We start from the raw sequence: 23263 nt of genomic DNA on the forward strand, positions 1-23263 counted from the left end.
CTTCCTGGAAAAACATGGAAAATTCAAGGAATATTCAGAGATTTCTTTTGCCTCTAGAAAAATCAGGGGAGTCTCATGAAATTTTATTGGAGTTCAAGGAATTTTTTCGAAAATTCTTTTTTTGATAATTTTACTTTTCATCTTGTAAACAGTCAGCCGTGTATTGAAACTCGCGTCTCATTTTGTAGAAACTCATTAATTGCGTTGAGAGTTTTGGCTTTATTTTAAGAATTCTTGATATATAGATTAAACAAATAGTACTGGTCATTAAAAGAATAGACTGAGAAAAAATCGAGACAAACTGAAATGCCAGGTTCACGCTGTATCTCACTTCGATAATTTTTTTCAGCATTCTTGTCAGATTTTAAGCACTTGAGAATGCTGCAATAGTTCTAGAAAAAGTTTTATGCGTAAAAATTATTAGAATATTATATTAGATAATTATATAAATTAGATCGTCCGAGACACTAGACGTAAATGAGAGTCATGTTATACTAGCGTTTTCGATATTTAATTTGTTTAATAAATATTTTGATAATTTTCACGCATAGACCTTTTCATATAAGTATTATGAAACTCCTAAACGCTTATAGTCTGATAAGAAATGTTTAAAAAATCGTCGGCAAATTATGTGAAACAACATTAATTTGACGTCTCAGTTTGTCCTGTATAAATATATTTTTTTTGTTTATATACTTACTGTTTTAACATAATATTGAATATGAAGTACATACTCTTTGTAACTTTTAAAGATAAATAAATAAAAATTTTACATAAATGAAAAATTATCTTAGGAAAGTTATTCAGTTTTTTTTAGTACATTTATAAATCTAACATTGAAACTTAAGAAGTTCCATGTTTTTCCTTCATATGAATGAAAAACATTAGAAAGTGCATGTAATAAAAAAATTTATTTTAGAGAAAGTTGTATTAAAAAAATAAAATAAATCAATTTTAATAAAAATAAAAAGTTTTGAAAATATTCTTTTTACTTGGAATTTTGAATAAAAATACCTGGAAAATCAGGGAATTTTGTTACAAGATTTGAGTAGACACCCTGTTACATTATATTAGATTATAATTTGAGTGTCAATCAAAGTCTTTACATTTCTTTATGAACTTTTGTTTTATGAAGTTTTAATGAGTACAATTTCTGAATGCAGATATCTTAAATTGTATATTTGGTCTGATAAGAGAAGGTCGCGACATAGATACGTAATATATCAATCATACTGATTTTTAATTCCGATCTCTATGAGTTCTTATAAAACTGCCATAAGTAGTACATGAGAAGTTGAAAAATTTAAAAGATTTAATTGAATTGATTCCGCTTTGTATCTTATTACGTTTAATTGCAGTTAATAGTATTTTTATCAATCTATCATGTAGAATCGTAATAGCACACATATCGTTTACGTGATTATAAATAGAAATGATCGGTGCGATATTATGTTTTCTCATCGCACTTTATTCAGCGCGTGTTTCAGTATAACATCTTTTTATAGATGATTACTGTCGTCTTTTATGACCATAGTTTCTCCAGTTTATGGATTACTCTGTGCTCTTATTTTTTTTCGCTCGCCTTACATTAGTAAATTTACTTTAAAACGTGTAAAAAAAATATAAATTTACTTTAAAACGTACTTTAAAAAATATAACGTGTGAAACACGAATATTGATGGCGCCGATAATTCACGCTGATATTGAAGCAATTTCGTTTTGTGTACTTAACTGTTGGCAAATAAATCTAGCGACTGTAACTCAAACAGTGGATGCCCCAAGGTGCAATCAATGATGATGCATTCGTACGAAAAGAGATTATGCTGTCACTATTTATCTGTAATTTTATTTCTCAATATATATCAGCATGATATAAATCGTTAATATATTGGCAAAATCTATATTATAATTCTAGATTATAATTCAAAGAAATTGTAGGAGTACATAGTAAAAATATATATTTTTGCAAGTTTGTCTTAATATATCGAAAAATTTAGCTACATAAATATTATGTAACGAAATCTTTCTGTAGAGATGTACTAGAGATGGACTTTATGGAACATTTTATAACTAATCAATTATATAAATCAATTATGTCAAAACGCGTTTGATGCGTCGGCGCTATGACTTCTGGAGAGATCACCCGCAGGGTCAAAATTTAGATACCGCGCAGTGTCGTAACGGGCTGCGTCCCATGAGGTCGTTCCGAGTTATGGAAAGTCAGATGCGCTCTTATTATAGAAGTTCCTTAACTTCATAGACATTCGCTGAACTTTTCGTGGATCGCTACTCGAGAATAAGTGTTTGACAATTTGTGCAAAAGCGAGTGAAATTAATATGTTTAGGAGATGCAAAAATTTTTTGAAACAGTATTTGCAAAAATATAAGTATGGTAGGAAGCATTTTCATTGCTAAGCGATTGTAAAGGTCGTTGAGTTATGTTACTTTCCATTAGCAAATGAATAGAGAGATTTGTTATCGAGTCAGTAATCGAAATATATTGTGTTTTGAATGCTGAATATATTCATAAATTCTTCCTGGTTTTACGTGTTTTCTATTATAAATTGATCTTATTTGTAAAAATTTTTGTACCGGTATTAATAAACTTTAATAAAAACTCATGAATAATATATGCCTATAGTTGCGTAAAAATATACATATTTTGTAGAGAACTAGAAATTCGTATATACTATCAAACTACATAATAAATTAATATAAATGAAATATAAATACATTTTATATCGATTAAATTGACATTATATCTATATATCGTTTCATCGTAATTGCCAATTAGACTTTGGCCGATTTAAATCACAATGCACGGATGTAATTAATGCGCGGTCAGTTAGATTGAGATGACAAATACATGCACAGTGCTCATTTAATTATAATTATAAAAGCTATATATATTTTGCATACGTATCTTAGTATGATTATATATTTCGAATTATTTGGTTATTTAAAGAATCCAAAGATGACTAAGTTATAAATATCAATTTACATTTTGCATTATATTATATACAAAATTGATTATAATATTTAATTGTACTGTAATACATTATTTAAAGTTTCTGCTTTTAAACTCAATTATTTATATCATTAACAGTAAATGTTATAATCATTATTAATTATGTGAAGAAATTTGTGCTATAGGTTAGCTGTGTATTAAAATTTAATCAAATAATTATGAAAAAATGTGTAGTGGATATATAGTTGAAATATAATTAAAGATTGTGGGGTGCAAATATAAATTCTTTTGCAAAACTTTCTATACATCTATATGAAGTTAATAGAAAATGGATGATGATATATGTAAGTATGATAATCAATGATTGGTTAAAATCCATTTTTGTTTGCAGATTTTTTTTTATTATATGTGATTCTTGTTAATTTCGTGTATAACTATAAAAGTCCAATTTATATATAATTTTATAAATATTCGACAAATTTTCTCTCTCTCTCTCTCTCTCTCTCTCTTTCTCTCTGTTTTTTATTATTTATAGTTTGAAGTAATAGCAAGAAATATTTTTATATGTGTGAAGCATGTTTGTTTTAATTGAATATCATCAGTTTGGCTATTATTTAACATAATAGTCATTTTTCATCATTTGTAGAGTATCGAAAATACTTAAAAAATAATGCTTACAAATTCTTTTGACTTGTATTATATTTAAAAGGTCGTGCACAGATTATCATAAATTACTATGTACAGCTCATCTTTATGTAAAACCATAAAGAGTTGATAAATCTAATTTAACTCTTAACTTGTACAATATAATAATGTTATCTTTTTCTTCGCCACGTACAATAAAAAGTATTACAAAAAAAATTTAATGTACTGATTAATATGAAATTTTATAAGACGAATCTTGAAAAAAAGAAGACTTTATTGTTACAAAACAAAATTGGAGTGGTATGCAGTTTTATTTATTTACATGCATTAGTATTTTTAAGTTGGTTAAAATAAAGAATGATTGTTGAGATAGTGAGAACGTTAGAAAGAATAACGGTTGTACTGTGTTTTCGTGTTGGCAAATCACTGTTCTAAGTGGTCTAAATATTTCTAGGGCTAACGGAATATTTATTTTCTCTTGTCGAAAGCGACGCGATTCTTATTAAATTAAAGCTTTTTTGTATTGGTAAATAAAAATGTTTAAGATAGTGATTTCCATGAATGAAAAAATTCAGAAAACTTTAAGATTCAATTTCAGATTTAAATTTAGAAATGTTAAAAAGCTTTAGACATTAATTCTCATTTAAATTACATTAAAAATTACTTTAAAAATGCACTTATATATACTTATATCAACTATACTAAATTATATTTAAAAATTTAAAAATTATTTAAAATTATTTAAAATATGTTATGATTATATTCACTTATAAGAAATATTATATTTAATGAAAAAACCTGTTATCGTATTATATCATTTAAATAGCATTTAAATACAATGAGTGCTAAGATGATAGTGAATTATAAAAATGTTATCGCGAAATAAGAGCTGAATTATAAAAAGAACATGTCATTTTATCATAGATGTCTGTAGACAAAAATGGAAACATGTTTGTCGAGAATTATGCGGTATCTTTTAACTCTGTGGTATGTCTGGTAAAACTTTGAAAGTAGAGAGTGCCATGCACTCCTATCTTTTGAAATTGCATAACACAAACACGCTTCACAATCAGATATATTTAGAAGCATGAATAACGGTCAGAATAGTTATTTATTATCATCACAACTTTATTGATAGTTTTATCAGTAATTTGACTACTACTCTACTAAGATTTCTTTGACCTTATAATAATCACTTATTATATTATATCATACATTTTATATCTAGATATTATACACATGTTTATTTTTTATTCATAATTCTCTTTTTCTCGATGAACATACAATTTTTCATTACTATTTCTTATAAAATTGTAGTTTATAATAAATTAATATTTTAATAATTAAAATTAAAAATCAAACATAACGATTATGTGACGCAATATTAATTGAATAGTTAAAAATATGAAGTGTTAAAGTTTTTGGTTTTAATTCGTAAAATATTTCTTAAGCTTTGATATTAAATTACATTATAATTGAATTTTAATTAATTTTTTATTAGTATAGATGATATAAAAATGACTGATAAAATATTATAGTGCACTTTTTAAAATATTCCGATATATAAGTTTTAGAATATGCATAGAAAATTACTACTGAAATACTGATGATTTGCTTCGTATTATTCATAATCATAACAATATCAATAGGTATTACTATAAATATTCTGGATATGAAATTAATTAGATCTGTACTCATAACACACGAATCAGGCATGCGACCATGCACAACGTTATCAGTGAAACCAATATGTAACGACATCAAGATGCTATCTCTGGGTTATTGACACGAGCATTTCCGTGGCACAACACATGCATTCACACTATCGAGAATATATATTTGCATTGGTATAAAATGTAGCAGTTTCATTGTATTAGGAACAAAGATTAAAATTTCCGGTTCACTTCTCTAGATTTGAATAATTCTTATTCAAAATTATCCGAAATGAAAAACCGATATTGATCGAAAACTCTGCGGCATGGAATAGACATTTAAAACAGAATTGAATCGAGCAATATTTCATTTTTGTTTTGACTTTTTTAAAGAGAATGATTTATAAAATTAATATTTATGTGACACTTTCTATATTTTTCTATTAAAATAAAATTTATTTTCAAATTTATTTTGTTTTAATATATAAATGTACAAAGTTTCATACTTAATTATTTATTTTCTAATTTTCAGACTGTTTCATAATTGCTAATTTTGCTATTTTGTTTATATATTTAGCGTATGTATATACAGGGTGTCTGGTAAAGATTGAATCAAGGTTCGTGAGCAAGTAGAGCGCATTAAACTGAACATGAAAGTCCTTTACCATTTTGTGATTTTTGCAATAATTATTGAGAAATTAATCGAAAAATATCGATCGAATTCGTGTGAATATTAGCACGTGGCTAGAAAAGCCAGCCCACTGTCACGCGGTTGCTAGTCGCACGCATAGTAACTCTGTTACAACGGGCTGTCTTTTCACAAAACGCTAATATATTGGCGCAAATTGGTCGATATTTTTAAATTAATTTCTCAATAATTATTGCGAAAATCGCAAAATAGTAAAGGACTTTTCTGTTCAGTTGCGCTCTACCTGTTCACGAGCGTTGATTCAATCTTTACCGGACACCCTGTATGTATGTATATATATATATATATATATATATATATATATATATGTATGTATAAAAGAATATTAGTGTGCACATATTAATATGTAGGTGAATTTTCTTTTTTTTCTTTTTCTCTCTCTCTCTCATCATCTGTTATTTAGATAATGTAATAAATGTAGGCATGAATTTTGCGGCCGGATCCCGGATGGATCCATGACACCTATCTATATACCTGTTTCATCAGTGAATGCTCCTTCTGCTTTCTGAATTCCTGTTTACCTGTGATATGTTGGGCCTTATAGCCAGTAAAATAGAGGATTCAAAACTCCAATATAAAGGGCCCTCGAAATTATCTATATTTTATTTGCAAAAAGTCGTATCGTAGATATCTTTGGTATTAAGGAAAATATACGGGCATAATTTATACGGGACAGAAATGGCAATAAAAAAATTATACTCGGTGTAGAGAGTAATATTTCTGAAATATTGGATATTTTTTACATATATTTATTTTTCCTGTAAATAGTTATCTATGTTAGATTTTGCAAATCTAAAATTTTGGACTTATATAAATAGATTCATACATGCATATACGTATATCAAGAAAGGAACGTGTATATCGAATGTCTATTTTATTCATCTTTTTTTTTTGTTGGTATTAACGGAGACGTACGGACGAAAAAAAAATAAATTTTTTTTTTATTATTTTTTCTTGTGTGCGACTATTCGAGAGGGCCCACGGCCGCGTCTGGAGAAAGGGGAAATTCTCTCGATAAAGCGAGAAAGAGTGCGATATATATTCGCAAGGACGGATGCACGGCGACACCAGAACAGAGTTACACTATCGAGATGCATCAGGGTGGGAGAAGCTGGGCCTTACACCAAGCCGTCCGAGGTTGCCAGTTCGCTGGTGGCTGGTGGCACGGCTGACGCGCGACGCGCGTTGTGTTTAACAGTCGTCGATTGACATTAGCTCGTACTAGATACCCGTGTCGTTTTGTTGCTCCCTGTCCCCTCCTTCCGCGATCGTCAGCGTCATTTACTTTTCGTCTGTCGACGGTAGTATAGAGCCGCATCGGAAGACCATTCGGTCGATCAGGATGTTGCAAAGTATCTCGTTACGTCGTCTCCGGCTAGGAAGTGAAGGCTAAAACGTAACGTCATCTTGTCCGCGCGCGAAAGAGAGAAAGTTAAAGAATTGATACGCACGAGCCGCGCGTGCGACGGAGTGCCTTAATACGGTATACACATGTGTATGTGCGTGTGAGTGATGAGTGTCGTGTATGTACGCACAACCGGTGCCTCTTGACTTGTCAGTGGAATCAACAAGTGGTGTAGCAGCTGAGTGTGTAAGCGTGCACGCGCGCGCGCGCGCGAGTCCCGATCCTAACCTCCGCGGATCCAGCGGCAGTTCCCCTCGTGTATTTACGCGCGCGCTGCCTCCACCGATCTTCGACCGACACAGTAAATCGCACCGGTGATTAATGTGATCTCGCCGTGTAACCTTTCTCTCGTGCCCTTGGATATTACGTCGGCTGCGATCGCTGTGGCTACGTCCAAATATCTCAAGATGGAAGTCGTCTACATAGGTGCGTGTATGCGTGTTTTTGTACATATATGTCACGGTACATATGTGGGTATGCATGTGGGCGTGTGGATATGTCGTCGGGTTCCTTACTGCAACGCGATAAAATTCTTTCTTTGTGTGATCACCTTGTGTGTGTGTGTCGTTTATGCTTTTAGGATCTCGATCTTCCATGACCTTGATTTCAAACGATCACGGCAAAATTTGACACGATTCTTATAGATATTGATTCATACAATTCAATGATTATGATCTTTCAGATTACACTTGTTTACACGATATTTTCCGATGATGTATTTGATAATTATTATTCAACAATTTCACAATAAATCCATTAAATAAATAGTTTTATTGTTTTTTGAGATTTAACAATTATCAGGTTTATTATTAACATTCCATATGAAACAAACGAACACGAGCAGTCAAATCATAATTGAATAAGCGCGAATTATTTATGGCGTTAATTATTTATGTTATTTAAGTTTTTTTTATATATAACTTTACATATAATTTTGTATAAAATTATTACTTAAACATTTTTTCACTGATATATTTACTGATAGTTGTTCGTATTCTTTCTTGATCTAAACTTACTTTTGATATTATGATATTCGTCAAAATTATTCTGATTGACTCTATTTATAAGTCATTCATTATAATTTTTTTGACATGTCTTTGCATCACCGTGTATAGTATTATTTATGACTTTCCTCTTGTATTTTACTTTGCTGATATTACTTTGCTTTTTTTAAACATGTGTTTTTTTAATTATTAAAAAAAAATTATGTTCTTGTAAAAGACGTACACAAGTACTTAAGTATGAAGTAATTAAAAAGTTTAACATAAGAAATATATTACCTATGAGTCATAGTATTATAATAGTTTTCAAGTTTTATAATTTTATAATTTTAAAAATAGTTTTATAACTTAAAAAAATATAAAATCTCTCTCTCTTTTTCTCCCTCCCTCTCTCTCTTCATTTATACTATATTTAATATTAAATACTTCTAATTTTAAGTTCTTTTATTGAAATTGCATATTTATTTGTATGAAGTTAAGAATAAAATAGCCATATTTTATGGAAAACAAATGTGAATAGATATATAAATATTTCAATAAATTTTTTCTAATTTTTGTTTATATATTTATATTATTAATATTATATTTTTTTATTATTCTTTAAACTATTTCATTGAATAATAAATGATACTTGATATGTTAATCGTATAAAATGTTGTATTGTCGAATTTGTCAATTATTTGATTTATTAACAAATTTTTTTATGTATATATACATATAGCAAGAATGAGGTATAGGAGGATAGCTAATCTTGTTAATACACTATTTATATTAATACTTCCAGTATAATCATGAACATATTCGAGACGTGAGGATCATAATTTGACATCTTTTATACATGTTGCTGTTACCGGCTATATATTTAATCAGTTACCTGCACATTTTTCACTTTATTCACTCATACTAGGTAATGAGGTTATCTATATACCAGTATATAAATTATCTTATCTTGAAATTATTTGCGCTCGGCACGCACGAGTACTTGGTTAAACGTATACGTCAGAGAATTGGTAGGATCGGTACAAGCGTGTGGGTGTGTGTGTCTGTTAAGAAAGATAACATACACATAGATAGATACACATAGGTAGACAAAACTCAGCCGCTAATACTTGAGTTTAGCAAGCACGTGCTATACCTTCTGCGTGTAGAAGTCATTGACAGTTGACCAAGTACGGCAAAATTCTTTATAAATGTTGCACGTGGGGAATAAAATGCGAAATTTGTCTTTTGAATTAAATATCTTTTAACAATAAATTAATTTAACATATCACTAATTGACATAAAAATATTATAGATCCACTAATTGACAAAAAATATTGTAGGTGATGTATGTTTATGGTATGCATGTACATTCTATTAAATCAGTGGAACAAATTATTCAATTAATATTTGAAATTTGCAAAATCTTTTTAACTGTTATATGGAGAAAATTTCTCCATATTACACACACACATTTAATTATTACATTTTGGTTGAAGGAATACTATTTTAGGGCAAATTATGTTTAAATTTACTTTATATATAATTTATATACATATATTAAATTATATATAAATATAAGAGAAATTTTGTAGATTTTTTCTATTAAGCTGTTTACAACAATTATTTCTTGCGTATAAATTACATGAGCAATTATTTGTTATATGTAGATTGTATAATTGTTAGTAATATATTAAACAACTTACATAACGATATAATTTCGTACATTATAACATACTTGAGGATATATATATTCCCTGAAGTCATTAAACTGTTATCCTGTTTAACAGATTAACAGATTTACTGTAAATTATCCATTCTCTCTCTTTATCTGTCTGTCTGTCTGTCTGTTTTGGCTGCATAATGGAGCGCGCTTTCATGAGAAAGTGAGACATTTGCGTAATTAAACTACATTCAATTACATTATAACATATGTTACAAACTTGAATACGTAATTATAAATTTAAATGCTCTTCTCAAATAAATCAGTTATTAATTTAAGTGCCATTAATACTTTTTATTCCATTTATTATCTTATTTATAATTATTTATGATTTATTATGATTTATTATTATTAAGGAGAGTAAGTACTTTTGTAGCCACAAAAAAGATAAGTGCTATAAATCAATTTCGACAAATGCAAATTTATATATATATATATATATATATATATATATATATATATATATATATATATATATGCATATACACACATACATATAGAAAAAAGAGAAAGAAAGAGAGAGGGGAAACAAGAATAAAAAGGTTTCTTACAAGAAGAAATATGAATAAAATTTATAAAAAAATAAAATTTTACGCTGAAAGGAATAAAATTTGCTTCTGTCAATCTTTTCCTAATCGTGATGAAAATGCGCAAATTTTTTTAAAGCTCATAACAAGATTCCACAAACAAGAAGAGATATAGTTGTAGCGATTAATCAATGCTTTCTGCTATTTCTTTCATTTGTTGTTTAATTAAAAATTCATTACATCATAATGTTAGTAGTGATATTAGCGATGTGTTAGTTTCACTTGAGTATATTAGTTCTATTATCGATTGCATTAGTTATTCCCATTCGACTAATGAAATGAAAAGATTACATAAGCTAGAGATCTCGTGTATCTCTAAACGATATATACTGGCGTCTGATGTGATCGTCGTGTGAGAAAAATAGATTATGTAGAATGCTTCACGTTCTATATGCGGGTTCTTGATCATTTCGCTAGCTACCAAGCCCATTGTAGTTGAATGCTCTCACGCATTGACTTTATTCGGTCCCATCAGGACGCTTGACCCGCGAAACCTTTCATAGTGCCTGGTTAGGGCCAACGACACGCACGTTCCGGGCATATCCAACAGAGAAGAAGTATGCCGCATTCGTGCTGGTGGTAGTCCGCATTGTCAGCTCGTTTAAACAATTGTTCATGCTACGCGGCCGGTTTGTTTGCTTAGTATATATGGTGCTCCCAATGTAAGCGCCATCGAATTGAAGAGATTCACCCAGTGACGCATTTACATTTTTGTCGGTCTAAGCATTTTAATCTTTATGTATCTGAACGAATATACGATGTCCCGAAAAAAAAGTTCAATATTTTATATAATTTTGTAACTAGTGTATAAATTTTTAACTAATAATTTTTGCTAAGAAAAAAATTTTATAATAAAATTATTAATAATGATATGTACGGTATACAGATGGATTGTCTTACAAAGACTTTCTTTGCTTAAAGTCGATAAATGGTTTGTCAAAAATTTATATTTTTCTTGATACTAACTCAAATATTTTAAATATATTGAAATTTCTAAAGAGAAATTATATATCATGGCGTTTTATTTTTACTGCTAAACGCAACACTGTATTTTATTTAATATGAATCGTGTTCAATGTAAAGCGTGACAACTTTTAGCGATAATTATGCGTGTAAAAATACTGTACTTCATAGTCTTAATTACTTTATAACTTAATTAGTGTCAATATGGCCATTTGATTTTGCATTTTATTTCTTTGATATGAAGACTACATTCATTGCCAGCATGGGGTGAGAAGTAGCTTACTGCATTTAACTCGTTACACACGCAGCGAAAATGCAAGTTGAATTGGCTGTAAGATTAACTGGTGATGAACGGCGTGTTACGGCGTTCGTTCGATTAGGTTGATTGGTTTTTCGCGTGTGAATTCTCACTTTTCACAACAACCAATTGTATTACTCCGACAAAAAAAAATATAAAACGTGTAATCGATTTGTTTTCGCTGAATAAGCAATAGGTGCACATAAAATTCTTTTTTTTCTATTATTTCGATTTTCTCTGTTTCGCTTTGTACTTTCTATTTAATGAAGAGACGGGAAGAAATGTTTTTGTGAATCTCCTTCCACAAGAAAAACAAAAACATTTGCAGACCAATGCACTCGATAATTTTCACTTCTATTAGCATGAATTTCAGAAATAAAAAATAAAACGTTCCATTTAATTTGAAGGAAAAAAGTATGAGAAATGGCAGATCTAATCGGTTTATAGTTAACAATAGGATTAACTTCAGTCAGAAGATATTTCTTTTGCATTCTAGTTGATAATATGTCGCAAAAAATGATAACCTTAGAGTGACTGATACTCAAGATTTAGCTTTGTCAGAGATACTGCAAAACAAATCTAGCAAACTGCCAATGGCAGTATCTTCGATCTGAACATCATTAATAACGTAGTATGTAATTACCGTCCAATCGAAACGGTTTTTTTAAACACACACACACAATTATTACATATTACCGGTTTATAGTTTGCGAACATAGTCAGGATTAGTCAAATACATATTTAACGGTTGGCACTAGAAGCGAGGCACTATTGTCTCTATTATCAATGAGTTGTTAAAAAAGACTTATTGTTAGAATTGAAAACCTGTTTTTTTTTTATTTTATTAAAGAAGCCTTCTAGTAGCAAAATTGTGTATATGTGTGTGTGTATATACATGTGTAAAAAGTTATTGGTGTAAAGAATACTTCAATTTATTAAAAGAATTTTTTATATCTTTTTCGGTTAAATAAAACATTATTTAAGAGAAATAGTTTTTTCGCGAGAGTTTTTCGTTCAGTCTTTTTTGTTAAATTCCCTTGATAAATTTAATAATTTTAATAAGAAGAAAATTGCATGCATATTAAAAAACTTACTAAAATAGTATGACTTCGATTGATTAGATATTTGTTTCTTCTGATTGAAATGTTTAAAATGCGCAGTCAAAAATTATTTTTGTGATAATACTATTGTAAGTAAAGTGAAGATCTGAAAAATTCATTCATTCATTGATCGTTAATATGTTCGGAAATTTTTATAAGTGAAAAGAGGGGAAGATATTTTAACATTTAACTAATTTAAATTTAGCGGTAGTTTCAGATGACTGGTACTATTTCCCCGGCAAAGTATGTTATCGACGTGTTAACGGTGTTATGTGTTGCGAACTTGCGGTTCGTTCAACCCTCGTAGTTGTCAGTTATGCGAACGCAGCTTTCATCCCGTTAGCAATCCGACGCAATGAGCGATTATTGCATCAAATATGCGACGTGCGTACTTATTTAAGTTGTTTTATATAGTAAAGCGCAAATGTCTCAATGGAATCTTATATTTCTATTTTAATGACAATTCCTGGAGATTTAACTTTTATCTCTTGCAAACTCGACTAATAATCCGATGTATTATTATAACTCGTTCTAAATAAATGAATTTACGTTAGCTCATGTTTTTTAAGATGTGTCTTAATTTTATAAATAATATTAGCATTACGATAATCAATGGGACGATATATAACTTTAAAAGATTAAATGAAATGAAGATATGGAACACTAGATATTAATACTTTATCGATACGAAAAAAGCTAAAGAAAAAAGTTATAAAAAATGCATAGGATAAGAGTAGAATCTATTTCAAACGAATGAAGATTACATCTCACAGAGATATAATTTTGTTCGAGATTTGCAAATTCACTTTTGGGTTGTATATTAATTCTCTAATTGTCTTTAACTATATTTTCATGGATATTTATAATTTTTTTTAAATGATAGAAAGAGATAAAATTGCTGTTCAAAAATGCTGTTCAATCACGCGGCATCCAGATAAAATTTATAATTAAAATTAAACAAAAATGCAAAATATGTTAAAAAAGATAGAGAAAAAGAAACAGAGCAATTAATTAATTACAATACATGACAAATAATAACATAAAAATATATACATTTTATTCATTGGTAGAATATTAAAATATTGACATTTTAATGTTAAATTAAATCGTAAATGTAAAATTATATAGAGTTACATGAGGCATTAAAATATAATTTTCTATGAACAAGTGCGTTTTAAGCTGCACATGTATACTGCATATGTGCTAATTTATAGCAAGGCAAAGTATTTACAGACACACAAGTCTTCTGTTTGCTTAATGGCAGTATGCTACCGTTTATACTGCATGCTTTGAAAGAAAACGAGCGGATATGCGTATCTAAACAAAGTTGTACACATAGACAAGTTAAGCTTTAATAAATATTTTTTTGACTAATTTGACATAAAGTGTTCTCTACATACGAAAAACCTATAACAATAATAATATATGTTTAATAATAAGTCTAGCTAAGAAAAAAAAGATAATTTAAATTTTGCTTTATATTTTTTTCCTAATATCAATTTAATTTCTATATTTAAATGTTTTTAATTGTGTCTTTTTAAGATGGGAATAATTATCGATAATTTATTAAATCGATAATTATTCCCCTTAAATAATAAATGTATTAATAAATATGTTAATACTGCTTTTTTTTCTTTTCCTGGTGTTATATAAACAAATGGAAAATCATTATATATATGTATACGATTTAGTATTTGGTACGATATATGATAAGATTATTTGACGGAAGATATACGATGTTCAGAGGAAAAAGAAATCGCTGGATCCAGAACTCGTTGTGCCATATTCGGGAATGCTACATTTTCACAGGGCTGGATGAAAATATTTCACCGCCCTGAACACAGAATTGCACTGTAATTTTGTACATCTCCATATTAATCCCATAATACATTTTTATTACTAGAGTATTGCAAGAGTCATGAGTCATTATTAACTGCAACTTTTTGTGCTTTTTCGTTTGTGCATTGTGTTTACGTTTATTATTGTTATTGCGTGTAAGATTTCAATCAATCACTCATTGATACTAGGTTTATAAGAACTCATTAATTTCACGTTCTATAATTTTTTTATTATACGTATAAAAACAGTAAATTACGTAGCACATTTTTGCTAAATTACAATTAGCCAAAAAGTATATGAGAAGTATAAAAATATATATAAATTAAATATATATAAATTAATATATATAAATTAAAATACAAAATAATAAAAAGTGTTATCGTGTTAATGTAATATCATATGTTGTTAATATAACAAATGTTATATAATAACATATGTGAATAAAAAATGTCTCTTTTGGTGACTAACCCTGTAATTTTAATGATAGTATTTTCCTAGTGATTCTGAGTTTTCGTGAGATAAGATCGAGGACGACCAAAAGCCCATAGTAGATAGACCATCTTGCGTACGTTCAGCTTACGACTTACTTTAGGAAAACGTGATCACCATTTGCGATTTCTTTCCGCCTGCGTGCTCTGCATGTAAACTACGTTTCTTCAGAGATAAATGTACGTCCATTCATTCATTCATTCGCTAACAACGTTTGTCGGTTAATGTGTTTTTCTTCAGGCTTGTTAAAATGCGTGTTGATTATGGATGACTTCCAGATTCCAAACGAGAAATGTCAATTACCATGTGCACTGGTAGTGTGTTGCGTTTATTCTAGAAAATATTTTGTATTTCCGGACTAATGTAAGAATGTTAAAAGTACGACTATTGGATAAGAGATGATAGAATGTACGCTAAGATTAGTTTTTTTCGAGTATACTTGAGAAAAGTGATAAGTTGATAAGATAACAGTTCGAAAGTTACTACTGACAAAGTCTCTTTCTCTGTTGCAATATGCGATTGCGAGTTTTTTCTGCGTGATGCTAATTTAATATGCAGCGATGTAAGAGTGCATGTGTCGTTAGTCTAAATATAATTTTTCAGGCGAGTCAGTTCGCTGGAAGGATATTTCGCGAACTTGTGCGGGAGTAGCAACTCCAGATTAGTAAACATTCTAAAATGCGCGAAAGCTGACATCATCTATTATTCTATTTTTATCGGCATTACCGATATTCGTGGCTTCCTTATAAGTTGGTTGCATCATGACAATGAAATCAGCATATGATCAATTCCGTCACTCTATACAACAGATGACGACAACTATGAGTAGAATACCATTTCACGCATTTAATAATCCGATAAAATAAACAGGTATTTCCATTATTCTTGTGAATTTCTACTGGTCGACCTAAATTTCGAGTTTACTGCTTCAGTCATCGGGGTCAACTAGTGTCAACGCGATAGATAGCGATGAGCTGCCGTTGCTGCGTCGGCAATAATTCTATGAGAGAGTAAAACCATCATAGTTCAATGATTGTTGCTCCACTTAATGTAATATAAATTACTATTTTAACGCTATCATAGAGCGTGTAACAAATAATTGATGATTTCAGAGGCAAAATGACTATTTTTTTTAACTGAAAAATAAAATTTTATTAGGATATATAAAAACTATTGGAAAAAAAAAAAATATATATATATATATATATATATATATACTTTTAATGAATCAAAGAAAAAGTTATGTATTAGATTGCTTTAAAATTTTAAAATTTTTGTTTATTTTTCAGGATAATAAGAGCAACGTGATAAAATAATCACAAACTTTATGATATATGATTCTCGATTACAAATTTACGTACGTTAACTTAACGAAGAGTTAACTTTTCAGCATTCAAAATAAATTTCTATATCATTGATCATTTAGTTTGCATTTTTGCAGTTTTTAAATTTTTATTTTTGCACACATAGAAAAATAGTTATTAAAAGAAAAATTTAAGGACAACTTTACATTAGCTTCTTAATTCTTTACAATTTAATTTTTAATTAACCTTATCAACATATTTTTATTTGCACATTAGTCCAAGTTTAAATGTTTGCACACATTTAGTAAAAAATTATTAATATAACTTTTAATAATTTTAATAATTTAGAAACAAACTTTTAATAAGTTTAGTTTTATACCATTGCTAATAAATAAATTAATTTTTAATTTATTTAATAAATTTTCATTTGCATATTGACGTAGAATTATTTCAATATGATGGCACATACTCCAAGTAGTGAATTCGCACGTAGGATTTTACTATCATATTATTTGACGTAAGATATATTTAATTTCTATAATCTTGTATTGCATATAATATTATGTGTTTGTGTATTTGTAATGAAATTTTTTATCTTAAAATATGTTAAGGGATAAATATATTTTCAAGTTTATTAATTACAATGATTAATAATAATGTTGCAGATGAACGAGAAGATGTGCAGAAGAAGACGTTCGCCAAATGGATAAATTCACAACTTCTTAAGGTAAAAGATACATTTTTATATATCCTATTATCGATTGTTATCATATTCCACTTATTTACAATATTATTGCGTGAATTTATTATTAATTTATTAGCATTTAGTTTATTTAGTATTAAGTGACTAATATAATTTATTATTAATTTATTAGCATTTAGTTTATTTAGTATTAAGTGACTAATATAATTTAATAATAGTATAAATATATAAAATTAGTTTTACTCTCTGTTTTCTGTCTGCTGGAAAGTAACATAGAAATACCTTGTGTTACATTTGTGTTCGTTTCTATATTCGTTATCTGCATCTTAAAATACAATATAATTACTTGTTGAGAGAAAAAAAGCGAGATGGATGTTTAATCTGTCTTATTTTCTGCAGAATCATCACGAGCCGATTAGTGATTTGTTCATCGATTTGCGAGATGGAAATCGTTTATTGTCCCTTCTGGAAGTACTTACTTCTAAGAATTATGTAAGTATGTCGCATATACTTATCTCGCTGACTATAATCATTTAGCAGTGATCCGTGATTTTGCACAAGTTTTTTCGTGTCGGACTGTTGAAAATGTTATTAAATCGCAAAGGGGATCGTTAAAATATCTCTCAGCTTCAAGGCACTTTCTAATGAAATTATTCCTTATGCATCTCGCGTCAGCACATACACATACTTATGTTCGCGAATTGCGAGCAGGTGCACGTGCATCGGGAATATTTGCATAAGACTACATGATTATGAATGCGCGGTAGGCGTAAGAATGTTCCATTCTCGAGATGTATTAGTGCTGCGGCATTTGCATCGCCTCATGCAGATGTCCTCTTTCATCGTTGAAATTTATTTTGTACAATGGGCTCATAGAATTGGTCGAGCATAAGGATTATATTAAAACAAAAGTCACGCGAAAAGTTCCAGTTAATTTTGTCTTATTTTTTTAAACGAAGACAATACGTATTGTTTTACAGAAGAGAGAACGCGGTCGGATGCGAGTGCATCATCTTAATAATGTTAACAAAGCATTGCAAATCCTTGAGCAAAATAATGTAAGTACATAATTATAGCATGTATATCATGTTTTGCAAGTAATTTTATGTTATTAAACAAAATCAAACTTTAAAACAAATTGTGATATTTTATATTAATTGTTTAAAAAGTGTTTGATAAATAAATTTTGATATGTAAATATATAAATAACATTAACGCTATATAATATTATATAATATTTTAGGTGAAACTGGTCAATATTAGTAGCAATGACATTGTTGATGGTAATCCGAAATTGACACTTGGTTTGGTGTGGAGTATTATTTTGCATTGGCAAGTACGTTCGTTAATATATATATATATATATATATATATATATTTATGATAGATTTTTCACTTAAATCTTAAACTATACAAATAAAATAAAATAAAATAATTTTTATTTTAATTTGTTTTACGTAATTTAATATTTATATGTTATTCGTAATTTTTTATAATAATATATAATTATAATATACATATAATAATAATATATAATTTTTTAATTTTGTATTATACCTTTGGCAAGAGGAAATATTTCATGCATAAAGCCTGATTAAAATATGTGTATATTTTGCCAAGCGATCGACCGTTTATGTCATAAAGTTTTAAATAAAATTTTATGTGGAATCTCTAGTTTTTGTATGATAGATTATTTCCTCTATGTTTAACTATAAAGAAAAGAAATTATATATGTAAATTCTTTTTATTATTAATTAAATTTGTATTTTTGTTGACAATTTACTATATTCTATATGTATTATTATTATTAACATTTTCATTAATATGTTACATTACCAGGTACATTATCATTTGAAAGATTTGATGACAGAATTACAACAAACTAATTTAGAAAAGACACTTCTTGCTTGGTGCCGTCAAAATTCACAGGTAGTGTCGCGTTGTAAAAATTATAAAAATACGTGTCGAATATTATAAAAATAAATAAAGCAAGGATATTTATATGTTATTTTTATAAACAATATTGCTTTTTTTAGAATTATTCTGGTGTTGATATTAAAAATTTTACCACGTCTTGGTCGGATGGATTGGCATTTAATGCGATTTTACACAGATGGAAATCTCACTTGTTTGACTTTAATAATATTGCGCGTAAACATCCGAATGCCAGATTGGATCATGCTTTTCGACTTGCACAGGAACATCTTGGTATCGAACGTCTTTTGGATCCTGAAGGTGATTTAATTTGAAACATATATGCTACATTACACATGATGTTATACTACTATATATATATATGTATATATATGTATATGTATGTATAATTAATAATAATTTTCTTTTCCGAGCCTCATGTATTTGGAAGAGATTATATATAATTATTTTTTACATTTTCTTATTTTTATTATAAATATACAAAAATAATTAATTCAGCTTATGTAGAAAGTCGAGATTATTTTACGAATAATATTTTATTATAGATGTCAATACTTCAGTACCGGATAAAAAATCCATAATGATGTACGTAATGTGTCTCTTTCAATCGTTACCACATTCAGGAGATGATGTTGGCGAACTGGATCTTTCAATCGCAAGTGATAGTACTCCAGTCAGCCCAGTTACAACACCGGGAACAGAGGTATACGAATTGTAGTTTAACAGATGAAAGTAACAAGATTAAAATAGCATATCAGTTAAGTATAAAAAAAAATATTAAATTTACAGAACACTTTATCGTTCAGCAATTTCGGGATGCCAGCTTCTCGTCCGATGAGTTTAGCTACAAATGTTTCCGTCGAACTTGGCGGTTATCAGGTTGCGCTTGAAGATGTTTTAACGTGGCTTTTGGAGGCAGAGGATAAATTGAATCATGCCCCCGAGCCAGGCTCAACTCTAGACATATTGAAACAACAATTTCACGAACACGAAACCTTTTTGATGGAACTGTCGGGTCATCAAGACGGAGTGGGAACTGTTCTAGAGGAAGGTGCAAGATTATTAGCTGAAGGCGGATTGCATAAAGATGAAGAGCATGAAGTTCGCGTGCAAATGTCTTTATTGAATTCTCGATGGGAAGGACTTCGAATGCGTGCCATGGAAAGACAAACCAGAATTCACGAGGTTTATATATTTTGTTAATGAAAATAATATATTAGATACGAGAAAAAAATTAGTGCCGATATTCAATTGTGTTTTTCGAATATACGACATCAAACCCGATTATTTCTAGGTCCTGATGCAAATGCAACAAGCTCAGTTAGATGCGCTGCGACAATGGTTGACAAAAATGGAAGATAGGATTTCTATGATGGCAGCAATTGAAATAAATCCATCAACTCTTGAAGAGCAAATGAAACATTTGAATGAATTGGAACAAGATATTCAGGCACAACAAGATGTAGTCGATGGTATGAGGAATATGGTAGTGGTCGTAGACGAAGATAGTTCCGAAGCAGTTTATGCTCAAATGGAAGATCAATTGTCCGCTCTTGGTGAACGTTGGAGTCACATCTGTCAATGGAAAGAAGAACGACGTCAGCGATTGGAATCCTTGTCTATTCTTTGGCAGAATATTACTGATGATTACAAAAGACTAGTAGCATGGTTAAACGAAATCGAGATTACGTTAAAGCAAATGGAAGCTAATCCGGCATCTGAATTTGGTGAAGTATTAGACAGAATAAAGAAGTTGCAAATTCTTAAGGCAGAAATGGATATAAATCAAAAGAAATTAATATCTATACAAGAATCAATTCAAGATTTGGATGGCAATAGTTCATCTTCAGATTATGCGAATATTCTAGAAAAGATTGAAAACTTACAAGATCGATGGGAAGCTGTTGGACAAATCATGGAGGTTCAATCTCAGAGGGTAATTTAAACATAATATTCCATCATGAAATTTATTTATAAAATAAATATGTTCCGCTGCTTGATTCTTAAAAAAAATTCACTTTTATAATATTATATAGATAGCAAACTCTGGATTTGAATTTGATTTAAAGTCTGAAGAGAGTGCAACAACTAAAGGAAATGAATGGATGTCTGAAACAGTAACAAGTATAGCATACAACGAAGAGATTACTGCAACAGTACGTCTATTTTTTCAATTATGTATAAATATCTTTTAAATTCGTTAAATGTACTTTCTTTTTCATTAAATATACTTCTTTTTTTTAGTCAACGCCACATAGTGATTCAAAGAAACGTCGTGTGGATAGCTCTACTAAACATGAGTTTGAATCGGCATTGCTTCATTTATATAAATGGCTAGATTATATCGATTTAGAAATTGGTCGTTCAGAAGGAGTATTCGACGAGTTAAGCGTGGAAGAGAAAAAAGTTGTTTACAAAGATACTCTTGTAGACGTGGAATCGCACAAGAATGAATATAATAAAGTTCTTGAGATTGGTAAACAACTTATCGATGAGTTAAACAGCGCAAATGAGTCCACTGAGGAAGAAGAATCCAAGATTAAGGATATACAAAATTGTTGGGTAGCGACAAATAATCGTCTCCAGGAAATAAAGAAGCGGATAGATTATCTAGAAGAAGTAAAGAAATTTCGAACTGAACTAGCAAGTTTAAGTCTAATGTTGGAGAGTTATACTAAATGGTTTGATACAAATAAAGAAAATAATCAAATAGAACCATTCAGGGTAAGCTAAAATATTACTTTTTGCAGTTTCATGTTTTTAATATCAATATGTTATTTAATAATATATGTAATAATTATATGTTTTAATCTTAAATTTGATTTAGGTTAAAATGAAATCAATGAAATCCCATGATGAACGCATAAAAAATATGCTGGAGAAAGCAAATGAACTGTCAGAAAATCAAGTTGCTATTACAGAAGGTAGTAATGTGGATGTAGACATAAAAGTGTTTTCTATTAATTGGGAAAAATTATATACCATGTAGGTATTCAAGTTATATGTATATATTATACATTTTTATGAATTTTAATAAAATGGAATATTTTTCAGGTTATCGGAGCGATTAACTGAAATAAATAATGCTATCGATCGGACACCACCTAAGAAGTACATTGAGGCAGTCACTAATTTGATGTCATTTATTAATAATGTGGAAGGTATTCTATTATCAGAACATATAGTTATATCTGATGAGAAGACTATGGAAGAACAAATAGAAAGATTTAAAGCTATACAAAGCTCATTAAAAGAACAAGAACAAACTTTCAAATATGTTAATTCTACTGGACAAGATCTTATAGCAAAGATAAATGATGACTCTTTGGAGCAACGGCTTAAAGATGAATTGCAGGATTTAAATACTAAATGGAGTGATATTCCTATCATTTTAGAAGAGAAACAACAGACTCTTACTAAAGGTAAATAAACGAATATACTCATATGTAAAAAAATTATTTGCTTAAATACTTGTACTTTATGTAAGTGTTGTAATTTATGTTATGATTGCATAGTAAATATATATTTAATATTTATATATAAAATAATTTTTTAGATATTGAAACTTTGCAAACATTTAGTATTGAACTTTCGGCACTTGAATCTTGGCTGGAAAAATCATCATTTTATCTAGAAGATTTATCTAAAACGGACGGTACGGATAACGTTGAAAAAACAGAATATAAATTAGAGCAAATTCGTTCGTTTTCTCAGGAAATAGAGAAAACAAAACCACAAATAGAAGCACTTCAAACATCAGTAAATGGAATACTTGAGAAATCTGAATCTAACTTTGGAAATCTATTAAGTAGTAAATTGCATACTGTAGCATGTAAATGGAATAATATTGTTGATGAAACTAAACATTTAAGTGACAAATATGAGAGTGCTTTGAAGAAAAATGATAATGTAAGTGTATATTATTTTTCCAAAAGGAGAATTAAAAAATGTAAATGATTTTTA

At 29.0% G+C, this 23263-nt stretch overlaps 1 protein-coding gene across 10 annotated transcripts in view; it reads left to right on the forward strand.

The window, feature by feature from the left end:
* LOC140667379 (dystrophin, isoforms A/C/F/G/H) overlaps positions 1 to 23263 on the forward strand; it is a 433980-nt gene that overhangs the window by 2910 nt on the left and 407807 nt on the right. For 9 of the 10 annotated variants that reach the window (XM_072895255.1, XM_072895250.1, XM_072895257.1 and 6 more), the window contains exons 3-16: positions 17328 to 17389; positions 17765 to 17857; positions 18346 to 18423; positions 18609 to 18701; positions 19205 to 19294; positions 19402 to 19600; positions 19846 to 20003; positions 20090 to 20485; positions 20595 to 21236; positions 21337 to 21456; positions 21545 to 22024; positions 22128 to 22285; positions 22355 to 22722; positions 22857 to 23209. In XM_072895255.1, coding sequence (XP_072751356.1) covers positions 17328 to 17389; positions 17765 to 17857; positions 18346 to 18423; positions 18609 to 18701; positions 19205 to 19294; positions 19402 to 19600; positions 19846 to 20003; positions 20090 to 20485; positions 20595 to 21236; positions 21337 to 21456; positions 21545 to 22024; positions 22128 to 22285; positions 22355 to 22722; positions 22857 to 23209 — 3290 coding nt within the window. Of the gene's footprint in view, positions 1 to 7110; positions 7806 to 17327; positions 17390 to 17764; positions 17858 to 18345; positions 18424 to 18608; positions 18702 to 19204; positions 19295 to 19401; positions 19601 to 19845; positions 20004 to 20089; positions 20486 to 20594; positions 21237 to 21336; positions 21457 to 21544; positions 22025 to 22127; positions 22286 to 22354; positions 22723 to 22856; positions 23210 to 23263 lie in introns of those variants that run through there. The other variant, XM_072895256.1, reaches the window with a different exon arrangement.

Source organism: Anoplolepis gracilipes, chromosome 7, assembly GCF_047496725.1.
Source record: "Anoplolepis gracilipes chromosome 7, ASM4749672v1, whole genome shotgun sequence".
Classification (NCBI taxonomy): Eukaryota; Metazoa; Arthropoda; class Insecta; order Hymenoptera; family Formicidae; genus Anoplolepis; species Anoplolepis gracilipes.